The sequence below is a fragment of the Ahaetulla prasina genome, chromosome 6 (genome assembly GCF_028640845.1).
Source record: "Ahaetulla prasina isolate Xishuangbanna chromosome 6, ASM2864084v1, whole genome shotgun sequence".
Lineage (NCBI taxonomy): Eukaryota > Metazoa > Chordata > Lepidosauria > Squamata > Colubridae > Ahaetulla > Ahaetulla prasina.
Genome location: NC_080544.1, coordinates 17,286,361 through 17,300,349, shown reverse-complemented (window position 1 = coordinate 17,300,349; position 13,989 = coordinate 17,286,361). Strand labels below are relative to the sequence as shown.

At 43.8% G+C, this 13,989-nt stretch overlaps 1 protein-coding gene across 29 annotated transcripts in view; it reads right to left on the bottom strand.

Annotated features, from left to right (window-relative positions):
• Nucleotides 1–13,989, bottom strand: part of SORBS1 (sorbin and SH3 domain containing 1) — a 160,178-nt gene that overhangs the window by 62,745 nt on the left and 83,444 nt on the right. For 18 of the 29 annotated variants that reach the window (XM_058188979.1, XM_058188971.1, XM_058188960.1 and 15 more), the window contains 5 exons: nt 12,156–12,188; nt 9,834–9,997; nt 4,550–4,613; nt 3,744–3,818; nt 3,454–3,516 (listed from right to left, as the gene is read on the bottom strand). In XM_058188979.1, coding sequence (XP_058044962.1) covers nt 3,454–3,516; nt 3,744–3,818; nt 4,550–4,613; nt 9,834–9,997; nt 12,156–12,188 — 399 coding nt within the window. The remainder of the gene's footprint in view (nt 1–3,453; nt 3,517–3,743; nt 3,819–4,549; nt 4,614–9,833; nt 9,998–12,155; nt 12,189–13,989) is intronic. The other 11 variants (XM_058188956.1, XM_058188958.1, XM_058188983.1 and 8 more) reach the window with 6 other exon arrangements.

The following is a 13,989-nucleotide window of genomic DNA, read 5'->3' as shown; positions in this document are numbered from 1 at the left end:
AGAGATTTGTTAAGTGAGTTTTGCCCCATTTTACGACTTTTCTTGCACAGTTGTTACGTGAATCACTGCAACTGATAAGTTAGTAACCTGGTTGTTGGAGTGAATCTGGCTTCCCCATTGACTCTGCTTGTTAGAAGGTCACAAAAGGTGATCGTGTGACCTTGGGACACAGCAAAGGTCATACATATGAACCAGTTGCCAAGCATCTGAATTTTGGTCACGTGATCACGGGGATGCTGCCAAGGACGTAAGGCTGAAAAAGGGTCATAAGTCACTTTTTTCAGTGCTGTTGTAACTTTGAACGGTCACTAAACAAACTGTTGTAAGTTGGGAACGACCTGTATGCAGTTTTGAACACCATTCAAAAGGGCCGAGGACGAGAAATTACAAAAAGCGGAGTCCAGAACTATGAAAAAAGACTGAAGTAATTGAATTGACAGGTGATTTGATAGCACTGAAGATGATGCTCTATTATCACTGATTAAGTGTCAATGGAATGTCAAGAAAACAAAACAAAACTGAGCAGTAGATTGGACTTGAAATGCTCCGTACAACAGTATAATTAAACAATACGGTAAGGAAGAAGGGGAACTCTTCTACATCAGTGCCAGCCGTTGTCAATTCCTCTTCTGGGTTCTGGTGCGCACATGCGCGCTGGCCAGCTGGTCTTCGCGCACGCAGGAGCACTGGAAACCAGAAGAGCAACGGGCGACAGCTGTTGTGCCTTGAGAGATGGCTCTGCGTGCTGAGCTTCTGGTTTCCGACGCGCATGCCAGGTGGTCTTCATGCGTGCATGGGCACCAGAAATGGAAGACCAGGTGACTGGCGCACATGTGCACGCTGGAAACCGGAAGCTCAGCTCTTCTGTTTTCCCATGCTCCCATGCATGCGCACCGGGAAGCTGCTCTTCCGGTTTCTGGCGCTCCCTGATCTGCACGCTCGCGTTTCAGCACTTGGTTCCAAAAAGGTTGGCCAACATTATTTTAAGTTATCTCAATGATCCAAAATACTCCTGAAAGTACATATATTATTTTACAATGAAGAGAGGAGGCAATATCTCTTGATCCTCTTAACCTAGCCCTTTTCTGGAATAATGGTTGTGCGGTATTTTTTTTTTAAGCAAAACAGATTTAATATTGAAGCTATTAACTAAACTAATAGGAAAGGACGCGGTGGCTCAGTGGCTAAGACACTGAGCTTGTCGATCGGAAGGTTGGCAGTTCAGCGGTTCGAATCCCTAGTGCCGTGTAACGGGGTGAGCTCCCATTACTTGTCCCAGCTTCTGCCAACCTAGCAGTTCGAAAGCACGTAAAAAATGCAAGTAGAAAATAGGGACCACCTTTGGTGGGGAGGTAACAGTGTTCCGTGTGCCTTTGGCTTTTAATCATGCCGGCCACATGACCACAGTGACGTCTTCGGACAGCGCTGGCTCTTTGGCTTAGAAACAGAGATGAGCACTGCCCCCTAGGGAACAACTAGCATATATGTGCGAGGGGAACCTTTACCTTTACCTTTACCTAATAGGAAATATTAGTACAAGACAGAAAAAAAATCTTACTGGATTCTCTAGGAGCATACCTCTATTGCCCACAATCGTGGGCACATATTTTGTGCTAAGTAAGGCCAGGAGACTCTTCAGCCAACTTTGGCTGGCCTGACAGCTGTGACGTTTTCCTGACCAGGAGAGGTCACCGTTAATTTCCCAGTTACACTACTGCAACTCGGAAGCTGCAGCTGGCATAGAACATGACTGTCCATTTGCTGTCCAGGATTAACCAACCTGGTAAAATAACACCTGTGTTACAAGAATCCTATTAGTTGCCTGTAGGCTTCCAGGCCCAATTCAAAATACTGGACTAAAAAGTTCTTTAAAAATTGGGCTTTCTTTCTTAAATTGGATGGTGATGATGATGGCTTCCTCCACAGCTGTCTCCTCATTTTAGAATAGTTTGCTCCCAAAAGTCAGGCTGGTTCCCATTTTCCTGTCTTTTAACAATGCAATGAAAACTCTGAATTATCATCGTTCCACAAATGGAAGAACTTCATTAGGTAACAGCAATGGAGGGGTAGCCTTATGTGTGCTCTTCTGATTTTATAATTGTAGGTCAACTAGAGCTGGGGTCTCCAACCTTGGCAACTTTAAGACTTGTGGACTTCAACTCCCAGAATACCTCAGGCAGCAAAGCTGGCTGAGGAATTCTGGGAGTTGAAGTCCACAAGTCTTAAAGTTGTCAAGATTGGAGACCCCTGATCTAGAGCCTGGTGTAAGCTGATAAATAGGTAATGAATTGACAGCAGTTTACAAACCTTACCTAAAGCAACCACTGTCATGAAACAAGGAAAATCGGTTGCTTAGACCCGCCACTTTATCTGACGAAAAATAAGTGACGACATGTGATCTTCTACTCTCTTCTGCCCCACTTAATCTTAAGAGGAAATACCTTTTTCAACTGGCCCAATGATTCATCGCAGTGTGAAACCACGATTCTGATACCAAAGCTACGAATATCAAGATAGGTAGAAGAAGAACTTAATTTTGTACCAAAATATCACCTCTGAACTATGAATTTTGTACCAAAATATCACCATCCACTATCAAGAGTATTCCAACTGCTGGATTGGGAATCTCTTCTGCAACATGGCAAAGAAGTATATCTGACCCAAACTTTGTTTGGATTAAAAATGGGCTCCACCATGAGTCACTAGAGATCCATAGCTCTCAATCTTGGCAACTTTTAAGACACGTGGACTTCAATTCCATAATTCCCCATGGCTGGCTGAAGAGTTGAAGTCTACATATTTTTAAGTTGCACTAGGCCAATAATATTCAAAGTAGCTTACACTAAGTCTGCCAAGGATTATCTTCTGGTATAAGATGCCATAATTTCATCTCTATCCAGAATAATGCTACGAGTAACAACTTTCCATTTCAAAATTGGATGCAATTCCATAGTATTTGATAGAAAATAGATCACTGGAGATATGAATACTGTACACAATTTTTAGTAGGGAACACCGTGCTGTAGGTGTGGGTGGCACACAAAACATGCTGGATCTTGCAACCCATCACTGCCGCATTGGCCTTGGAAAAGGAGTCCTTGACAAATATTCATTCAAGCTTTTTCATTCCATTTAATAAGGACGTATGTCTTTGTGGACTGGCCTCCACGTGCTGTGTGATTTCAGATGCCTGGATTCAATTATCTTGAACGGACGACACGAACCAAAGAAAATCCAAGCTCCACAATATTAATTAGGGGACTATTAGAAAACTGAAAAAAGCGAAGCCAAGCCAATAAAAGAGGTTCTACCAACTGAGCATGTAAGAGCAAAAAAGCAACTACAATTAAAAGACAGCAAATGAGACTTGGCGACTACAAAAACTCCGGCTGGAAAATTAAGAAAGCAGAAAGCTTGTACAAAAGCGAAAGTCAATTGATCTTGATGAATTACCTTCAGATCTAGGGCTAGGAGTAGACACAGGAAACTGGTAAGTAGGAGAATAAGGATTTTGTTCTGCAGCAGAGAAAAGCAGTGGGGTTGGACAGCAGCCATGCTTAAGTGGAGGAAGTTCATCACTTCTCAATTTCCTATCCCGTTCTGTTTTTGTAACCCGCTTTGCTACTAATATTATCATCCACTGCTCCCAAGAGAGAGCGGAAGGTCTCCATCAATGCAAAACAAGGAGACATTAAACGATGGTTAGCCAAACGAAAAAACAAGACATATTCTTGTTATGGTACCTTTGCTTTTGGGTTGAAAAGCAGGAAGTTCAGGGAATGTGTAGGTAGGGCAATAAGGGTTTTCTTCAGGAGGGTCTGTGCAAGAAGAGCACATTTCAGAAAAAAAGAACAAGAGAGGAAAGATACACTGTAAACGGAGTGGAATATATTAGAGGAAACTCCTAATGCTCACATGCTGATAAGAGTTGCCATCCCTCAAAAACGTATTGTTTAGTCTTAGGCTGCCCCCCCTCCAGGTCAACCACGGGCAAGCATATCAGCCCAGAGTGCTTTTCACACATTTCCAGGATGGTTTGTCTCAAATTAACAAGCCCTTAAGTGCTAAATGGCAGGCACAGAAATCGTGCGGCTTTGTTATCGATTCTGATTCAATTTAGGGAAAGGAGGATTAGCCTTAAGAATGGTTCCAGAGGAAAAGGGAATTCTCTTTGGTGGAGAGTGTGGTAGTTTTAGCATTCGTTTGCATTGCAAATTGGCCAAGGGTATGTGTGAATGCACATGATACCATGCACTTCTGAGGGAAGCAATGGGTTTAGGAGGACCCTGGTCCGAATCCTGCTTCTCCTTGCTGTAAGTTCTGAGCCTGGAAAAGAATCTTCCATTGGCAGCTATGTAGACTTCTGTCTCAGGACTAGCAGCTGTCTTTTTGGGGGGGGGTTTGAGGGGGGCGGGAAGATTTCTTAGGGAGAAAGTTTAAAACCACATCCTGGATTCATTTTAGCTGCCTCCCCCCTCCCTAAACCAGGATGTTCCATCCCAAAGGAAACAGGTAAGTAGATAGATAGAATGTTTTAAATTAGAAATACCTTTTGTCAATCTGTGGATTTGTTTGAACATTATCTTGTACCAGTCCTTGGATCGCTCCGAATTCTGATTGAAAAATAAAGATAACACAGCATTTGAAAAGATTTAAACACCCATTCAAGTAATGGTATCTTCTATCTCTGTGATGGCAAAGCTATGGCACGCGGAGCCATACTGTGGGCACACGAGCGTTGCCCTAGCTCAGCTCCGGCATGTATGCGCACGCCGGCCACCTGATTTTCAGGCCTTCCGGGCCCACCGGAAGTCAGGATATGGATTGTTTCCGGCCTCAGGAGGGCCTCTGAGGAAGTGGGGAAGGTTGTTTTTACCTTCCCCAGGCTCCTAGAAAGCCGCTGGAGCCTCAGGGGGACGGAAAACGGGCCTTCCGGTCCCACCGTGCCATAGCGTGCCAAAAGCGGGGGGAGCACAGCGGGTCGCACGTGCATGCATGAGGGGGCGGGTCACATTGAATTATGGGTGTGGACACGCGCATGCGCAACCACGCTCCCCCCCACCTTTGGCATGTGACAGCAAAAAGGTTCGCCATCACTGTTATATCTATTACCTTATTATTATTAACACCATATTAACACCAGAAGCTTCCACACTGCCATTATGTTGATAATTTCTGCTCATCGTAGGCTCCCTGGCATACTTGTGGATGCAAAATACTTCTCATACAGTGCACCCAACAATCCAAAAAACTGGGCCCTAAGTACACTGGTCCCTTCTGAATTAACAAAATTCTCAACTCAGTCATGGTACAATTGAAATTGCCTAAAAACCCGAAAAGAATTCACCCCGTATTTCACTGTAGCCTGCTGAAAGCGGAAGTAACCTCTTCCCTTCAGCCACCTCCTCCCACACCACCCCTTCCAAAACAACATTTTTGAAGTGAGAGAAATGTTGGACTCTCGAAAACACAAGGGCAGGATCCAGTACTTGACTGCATGGAAACATTTCCCTGCTTCCCAATCCAAACGGGTCGACGGATGCCCCATTCGAGCTGACAAACTCCTTCGTGCTTTCCACAAGAAATATCCCAAGAAACCTAGAATGCCGGAACTCAATTGAATACTTAAAAACCTCTTTACTTTTCTCTTTTAGGGCTAACGGCTTTGCAAAGGGGACCCGAATGTCAGCTGCTCATCTTAGCTTTCTTTGAAGCTTGCTAGCAACTGCCACAAGGAGGGGGGGGGAGTGTGCTGGAGGTGTGAAAGAATGCAATGGGAAATTGGGGAGTATGGACACAAACAGGAACCAGAGGTGCTAAAATGAGCCATCTGCCAAGCTTCAAGGATGCCAATCCTGGGAAAGAAATTTACACAGGCGGCGGCTGAGACTCCAAGTTTCCAAAACATTGGCATGAGACCTGATTGGACTGCTCTCCTGGGGGGGAGGGGGGGGAATTGGACATTGGGGATTGCTTTCAATATACGATTTTTACGCAGTTTTTCCTCAGAGCTTGCCTTATCCATGCTGCCCTCAGCATCTCTAGTAAAAGTACCTTTTCTCTAAAACACAATGTAAGCCGCCCTGAGTCTTCGGAGAAAGGCGGGATATAAATTCAAAATAAAATTTAAAAAAAACCCTATGGAGTCAAGGGTTGTTCTTTCCTAGGGAGTAGCTGGGCCAGTCTGACGGTAACAATGATCAGTTCCTAGATTGTATGGCTCTGTCACACTTATCTCCATAGCTGATTGGATGGTTGATGGCCTTCAAAAACTCTGATGTCCTGAGAAAGGCAACACTATAAATACATTCTCCTCCCCAAAACAAATTTCCAGTCTTAGTCTTTGACCACCAACCTCCATATCCACAACCATCTATGTAGTTTGAATTAATAGTTATAGCCTTTGGAGCAGCGGTTCTCAACCTGTGGGTCGGGACCCCGTTGGGGGTCGAATGACAATTTGCAAGGGGTCGCCTAAGACCATCGGAAATATGGGAAGTATACTTGCGAGTCGAAGAATCGTGCTCCAATGGTTGACTCCACAAGCCAGCTGCAGGCTCTTCAAATCGCTAGCCAAATTCGGCTTCAGGCCCGATGAATTAAAAAAGAGAGAAATCTTTGCTCTGATGTCTCCCTCTCAAGCCAGCTGCAATCACTCCCAATCGTAGCCTAATCTGGCTTCAGGCGCGATAAACTTAATAGGGGAGGAGTCTCCGCTTTAATGCCTCCGTCCTCAAGGCAATCGCAAGCAGTTCAGATCGCTAGCCAATATGGCTTCAGGCGCAATAAATTCAAAACGAAAATAATTTTATGGTTGGGGTCGCCACATCGTGGGGAATTGTATTAAAGGGGTCGTAGCACTATAAAGGTTGAGAACCACTGCTTTGGAGGCTTATGTTGAAGGATAACTAAATTTCATGTGGATTTGTACAATTTAGACTCAGTTTACCTAAAGTACTAGGGGCTGAAAGGTTTTATGTCACTCACCAGTATGCTGTTTTTCGTGCTTGGGTGATAGGGTTCCAAAATCTGGTTCCCTTTTTCGTATTTGTGAAAGATTTTAAGAGAGCAAATGTATGCCTATTTTACCTCTTAAAACTCCAGAAAGCCACCTTCGAAAATGGGCTTTGGCATAACTCACACTTGGAGCATGGTCCTGCAAACGTCACATAAAATTTGATCTAGACTTCAAGCTGACAAAATACATGCCAGTCAGATAACAGGTTATCCGAATCTTGAGCTTCCTTAAAACCATCCGGAAATGCATCAATTTTAATTAAAGGAAAGCAGCACCTTAACATTAATTTTTTTTTATTAGAGGAAGTGACTTTTATTTCTTTGATTCATCCAAAATTACATCAAGAGCTTTCCCCCATAAATGGAATAGATGCCAGGCTCCGCATACCAGCTGCCAGCCAGAAACTGTTCCTAAATTCTGACACAATTGCCATGTTTCATCGAGCTGGAATATTTCTAAGAGAAGAATCTGCCACAGTAGCAGCTGCGCAAGGAATGCTCCTCAGCTTGTCCTTCCCTTGTTTACTATGCATTTATTAGGCATTTCAGGCCACCTCTAGGTGGCACTAGCAAAGAAAAGTCTAAATTGATGGCTAGATGTTTAGATGGTTGCTGAGGCACTGATCATTGATGTAGATCAGAGGTCTTCAAACTTGGGAGCTTTAAGACTTGTGGACTTCAACTCCCCAGAATTCTGGGAATTGAAGTCCACAAGTCTTAAAGCTCCCAAGTTTGAAGACCTCTGATGTAGATCCATCTCTGTCTTCCCTTCCATCTGTCTGCGGAAGGGCAGGGGAAAATGTGAGAGCAGATATAGGTACATCAATCAAAGTAACTTTTAATTATTTCAAGATTTTGTTGGAGGAGAAGGCAGCCTCTTTGTTAGTCTACATCAGGGGTGTCGAACTCAATTTCATTGAGGGCCAAAACAGGGTTCTATTTGACCTGGGGGGGGGAGCGTGGCCAGGGGTCGTGGCCAGCTCGATGTCACTCATGTGATTAAATGCCACTTTTACTAGTAGTTTGCTTTGTTAGCACTCTGCCAGCAAAAATGGAGCTTGTAAGAATGGCCCACCCAGGCTCCATTTTCGGCTGCAATGGTCTCCTGCAGTGCTCTCTGTGTTAAGAAGGAAAGAGATTGGTTCAAAGACCGCAGTCTCTACCCAAGCAAATCAGACCGATCAGGTGGTGGGTGTTGTGGGCCACATCCTGCCTGACACTTCCTGAAGGAGTTCAGAGAAGCTAAGCAATCCCACTTGAAAAATCTTGAAGAGGAATGTCACAACATGGAAATGATTACATTAAAAATATTACACATTTTGTGCGCATGACGTCAAGTCAGTGTTGACTCGTGGCGGCTGCCTGAACTAGTGCCTGAAGTTTTCTTGGCAATATTTCAGAAGCGGTTGGCTGTTGCCTGCTTTCTGGGGCTGCGGGAGTGACTGGCCCAAAGTCACCTACAGTAGCTGGTTTCATGCCTAAGGCAGGACTACAAGCCATCCTCTTCCAGTTTCTAGTCTGGTGCCTTAACCAATATACCAAACTGGCTCGCTATTACATATGAAGTTTAGTAAATATTTGACTATGAGATTTTGCATTGTAATTGTTTTTTTAATCTTTTTGAGGCTCTTTTGCACCACTTAATGCTGTTGCTTAATGCTAGAACTTTCTGGCTATGGGAAAGCCTCCTACAGCAGAGATGGCTAAACTTTTTGCAGTTGTGTGCCAAAAGCGGGGGTAGCACAGGGGGGGACGCATGCACGCGTGCCCACATTCAATGCCCCCCACACCCTACCCCATCCCCGCGCATGTACACGCAACCGCCCCATGCTCCCCATGCTTTTGGCACATGATGGCAAAAAGGTTACCGATGGGCCTGGAAGGCCCATTTTTCATTCTCCCCAGGCTCCAGAGGCTTTCTTGGAGCCTGGGGAGGGCAAAAATGGCCTTCCCTACCCCCCCCCGGAGGCCCTCTGGTGGCCAGGAACAGCCCATTTCCCGACTTCCAGTGGGCCCGTAAGGCCCATTTTTCGCTCTCCCAGGCTCCAGAGCCTGGGAAGGGCAAAAATGGCCTTCCCCATCCCCCTGAAGCTCTCCCGAGGCCGGAAACGCTTGTTTCCCGACTTCTGGTGGGCCCAGAAGGCCCAAAAATCAGCTGGCATGCACGCGCTGGAGCTGAGCTAGGGCAACGCTTACGTGCCCATAGATATGGCTTCGCGTGCTACCTGTGGCACGCATGCCATAGGTTCGCCATCACGGTCCTAGAGGTTCTTGAGATACATCAAGTAACATAATCAATAATGGGCAAATGTTCTGATTCATAATTTAAAGGAAGGTTGCTATATTTCTGTGTCTTCCTTTTAAAGGCAGCATGTTGTCCTCAAAGGCCTAATAAAAAAGGGGACAATCTCCAAAAGCAATTAAGGACAGGGGAACTGCCATCCTTCTGGAATGTAGTGAGACACTATCAGAAAATACATGGATTACAAAAAAAACCCAAAAAAACCAACCAACAACAACACCCCAATAACAATTGCACACAGATATTTTTAACACATTTTTGACAAACCTACCTTCCTTTAATTCCAATTCCAGTCTGAAAGTTTTAAACTTTAAGGAATTTTTTTAAAAGGCAGAATATTTTACTTCATGTACCTTACTTTACTGTTCATAAAAGTATGTCAATGCTAAATGGATTTACATCATGACAAAATCTAACAAAACAATTTATGTGCTGAAAATTGACTGTAACCCAAAAAAAAAAAAAAATAGACAATCAGGAATGAATGGATGCGACAGGAAAATATTTTCCTTACTCTTAGTGGAATGCCTATGGAATCCAGAGAATCATCAGCCACAGGCTGCGAATTATGAACAGTTCTCTTCTGTTCCTCTACTGCATCTTCCTTGCTTGGATTTAACTTTGGTCGAAGAGATATATCAACTACTTTCTTAATGACTGGTGGATCAGGCACTGGATCTGTAAACAAAAGCAGGAGTCACCATTGCTATAAAATATTTAACATCAGAACCTTGGAGAAATACAAATGAAGTATCTTACTGGTTCGAAACAGTTTATATTTTCAATAGGACTGAATAAAGAAGGAATTTTAGAAAAGAACATATCCCGCATCTCCTTTAACAGTGCATTCTAAATACTTTGCAGAATATATTAATTTTAAACTTTGGGACCTTATCCCTTGATTCACAGATTTAAAACAAAAACAAAAAACCCGCATAGGCTCAGCCACAGAATCGTCGTTAACTACTCGAATGTAACTGTTATTACAACGCAGCAGCCTTTAAGCTCCACCTCTACCAGATTCTCCGGAAAGATTTCCGGAAGGGAAAAGGATCATAAACTGACTCATCCAAAATGTATCAAGTTTCAGCAAACAGTGATAAGGCAGTGTAGCATGCACTGGGGGGTGGGAAAAAAAGCAACATACTCATGCTTAAGAACATGCACGGTGAGCTCAAGAACAGTATTCTAAATGGAAATTAAACTTATGCAGTCACGTTTCATGCAATATAATCTGCATTCATCCCAGAGTATCGTGAGCAAATCCATCCCAGAGCTCATTAGCTGAACTTTCTAACTTACTTTTATGTATTGTTCTGGACTAGTTCCCCTCAATAACAGCTAACAAACATTTTAAACCAATAAAGTTTGATTTATTGAACCTGCTTATCAATATGATCTTAATATTAAATTCTTGATTATTTTAAAATGCTGGATGCTAATCAGAGGTGGAATTCATTTTTTTTTTACTACCGATTCTGTGGGTGTGGTGTGGCTTGGTGGGCATGGCAGGGGAAGGATACTTCAACATCTCCATTCCCTCCCCACTCCTGGGGGAAGGATATTGCAAAATCTCCATTCCCATCCCACTCTGGGGCCAGCCAGAGGTGATATTTGCCAGTTTTCCGAATTGCTCAAAATTTCCGCTACCGGTTCTCCAGAATCTGTCAGAACCTGCTGAATAGCACCCCTCATCAGGGGTGAAATCTAAAAATTTTCCCTACCGGTTCTGTGGGCGTGGCTTAATTGGTGGGCGTGGCTTGGTGGTCAGGAGACTGAATGGGCATGGCCAATAATAATAAATAATAAAAATAATAAAGTATACAAAACTTGGGAACGCACCGGTCTACCTTCTTTAAAAATAGAGGCACTGGTCTACTAAGTGCCTTTTTTTGGGAGGCACCTGTCTACCTTCTTTAAAAATAGAAGCACTGGTCTACCAATTGCCTTTTTTTTTTGGGAGGCACCGGTCTACCTTCTTTAAAAATAGAGGCACCGGTCTACTAGCCGCCTACAGCGCTGATCAGCTGTAGTGCAGCCCTTTGAAGCGCCGCGGCAGTCATTTAAGGCCGTTTGCAGCTATATCACCACCGAGAGCTTCAGGGACAGAGAAGAGGAACAGTGAGGTGTGGGCGGTGGGGGGGGGCAGGGACTTTTGCTACCCGTTCTCCGAACTACCTGCCCCCCATCGCTACCGGATCATGCGATCCGGTCCGAACCGGGAGCATTTCACCCCTGCCCCTGATGCTAATGCAGAAAAGTATCAAACTAGTCATTCTGGTAAAATTGGGGCTGGGCTATCAGAACTGGGCTGCAAACAATCCGTATAATCATTAGGTACAAACTAAGAGGACCCCTCGCTGACATTTCATGGTCTGTGGCTTTGAGATAAGGGGGATATTTCAAGCTCTTTTGAAATGGTGGGCCAGGTCCAGAGGTGGGCGTCACATACTGTAACAACCAGTTCGCCCAGAACGTGAACGTGTAAATACAGCAGCAAACATACAGAAATTATATAGGATGGGATAGCGCCGGGGTGGGGGTGGGCCCAGCCGCTGGTCGGAACTACTGGTTCACTCAAACCAGTCTGAACCAGCAGCAGCCCACCTCTGGCCAGGTCTCTTCCTTTTCCAAGATTGGCTTATGGAATTCCGGAGAAAAGTAGCATAAATATGTCACAGTTGCTGAACCAAGTACAATTCCTCTACCCTTGATTGGCAGCTCTTCCTTTACAGATTCACTAATGATACTCTATTAGATAAAAAGCACTTGATCGAATACAGCAGTAGAAATAACAACAGCTGGGAACAGCATAACAATATTTGGGGCATCATACCTGCAAGGCTACTAAGCCTTTTTTGCTGCTCTGCTGTGAGAAAGAGAGGAGGGGGAAAAGACAAATAAATTATTGAAACCATGATTGCCCTCAACTCTTGGTAAGACATTCCATAATCTGCTGAACAAAAACTCAAAGGAGTTTAAACACTCTACCACAATTAGCATTTCATCAAACCCAACATGTTAACCAGTGGTGGGATTCAAATAATTTAACAACTGGTTCTCCGCACTAATAACCGGCTGGGTGGGCTTGGCCATGGTGGGTGTGGCCAGGCCTCCTGCACTCTCTCCCAGGAGCAAAAACAAGCCGCAGAGGGGGGACGACGACTCCCTGCACTTACCTGGGAGCCAAAACAGGGCATGTGGGGACTTCTGGAAGGGGAGGAGAAGGGCCAGCCAGCAATTTAACAGCCAATTTGGCCGAAGTGGTGCAAACCAGTTGAATCCCACCACTGATGTTAACCCCTTTGCCCTTTAAATAAAATTGCTGAGCAAGAGTCCCATGTACAATGAATGAGTAACACGTTTACATATTTGATTCAAAGAACTTAATCTAATAAATAATAATAACTTGACATGCATACATTTTTTTTTCACCAAATCAGAAGGCTAAAAATCCCTAGAACTTTCCAAGTACTCCATAGACATTATCCTTGCTGGAACCTACAACAATAACGTGCTACCAACAATATGGGCTGATTATCTGATGGGCACTGAAGCCCAAAACATTGGGAGGGCACCAGACAGTCTACACACACAAATGGAGACTAAGTCTGAGTGAGGATGGCTTGCCTTACACTGTCCCTATATATATGTACCATTTCCCCAAAAATAAGACCCAACTGGAAAATAAGCCCTAGCATGGTTTTTCAGGATGCTTGTAATATAAGCCCTGTCCCCAAAATAAGCCCCAGTTAAGATTGTCAGCCAGATGGGTGCATTTAGTACTGTATTTCCCCAAAAATAAAACCTAACCAGAAAATAAGCCCTAATGCATCTTTTGGAGCAAAGATTAATATAAGACCCGGTCTTATTTTTGGAGAAACACGGTATTCAAGAAGAATTCTATATGGTGCACATTCAGAGCAACATATAGCTGCACCTTTATTGAATTACAGTAAGTGAGATACAAGATTCAAACTGGAACTTTAGTATGACCAATGAAAAATATTGATTCTGGTTTATTGAGGTGGAAGCTATTTGTGATTCTTCAGAATAGAATCTGGTCTCAAGAGTCTTACTGATCAATCCCAATTTATTTGCAAGCCAATTTATATCTGTATTCACCAGATCAGGGGTCTCCAACCTTGGCAACTTGAAGACTTGTGGACTTCAACTCCCAGAATTCAATTCCCAGGAATTCTGGGAGTTGAAGTCCATAAGTTTTCAAGTTGCCAAGGTTGGAGACCCCTGTACCAGATCAAAAGTAATGCTGATAAATGTTTGGTGTATTCTTTGATAAGTATGCAACAGTATCACATAAATGGATATTGCATTAACAACAGCTCCGAATAAGTCCTTCTGATCTAAAACCAAACTTTTTTTTTAAGATCCAAATGTTCAATGATACCAGATCCAAACATAACCAGCCCATAAGAGTGGACATCTTCCATCACCATTCTCCAAATGAAGAAAGGTTACAGTGAAGGAGTCTGAGAACTACCTTCTGCAGACCTTTAATTCTGAAGACCAGTCAGGAAAGTCTTTCTCACTGAACTTCGTGAAATCACAAGGGACAAGTTTTAACCGTCTCCTCTCATCTGGTCGCAGGTAAAGAAAGCTATCATAAATAGACCATCAGGCATAGGTTAAGTTTAGGTTGAAAAACAAGG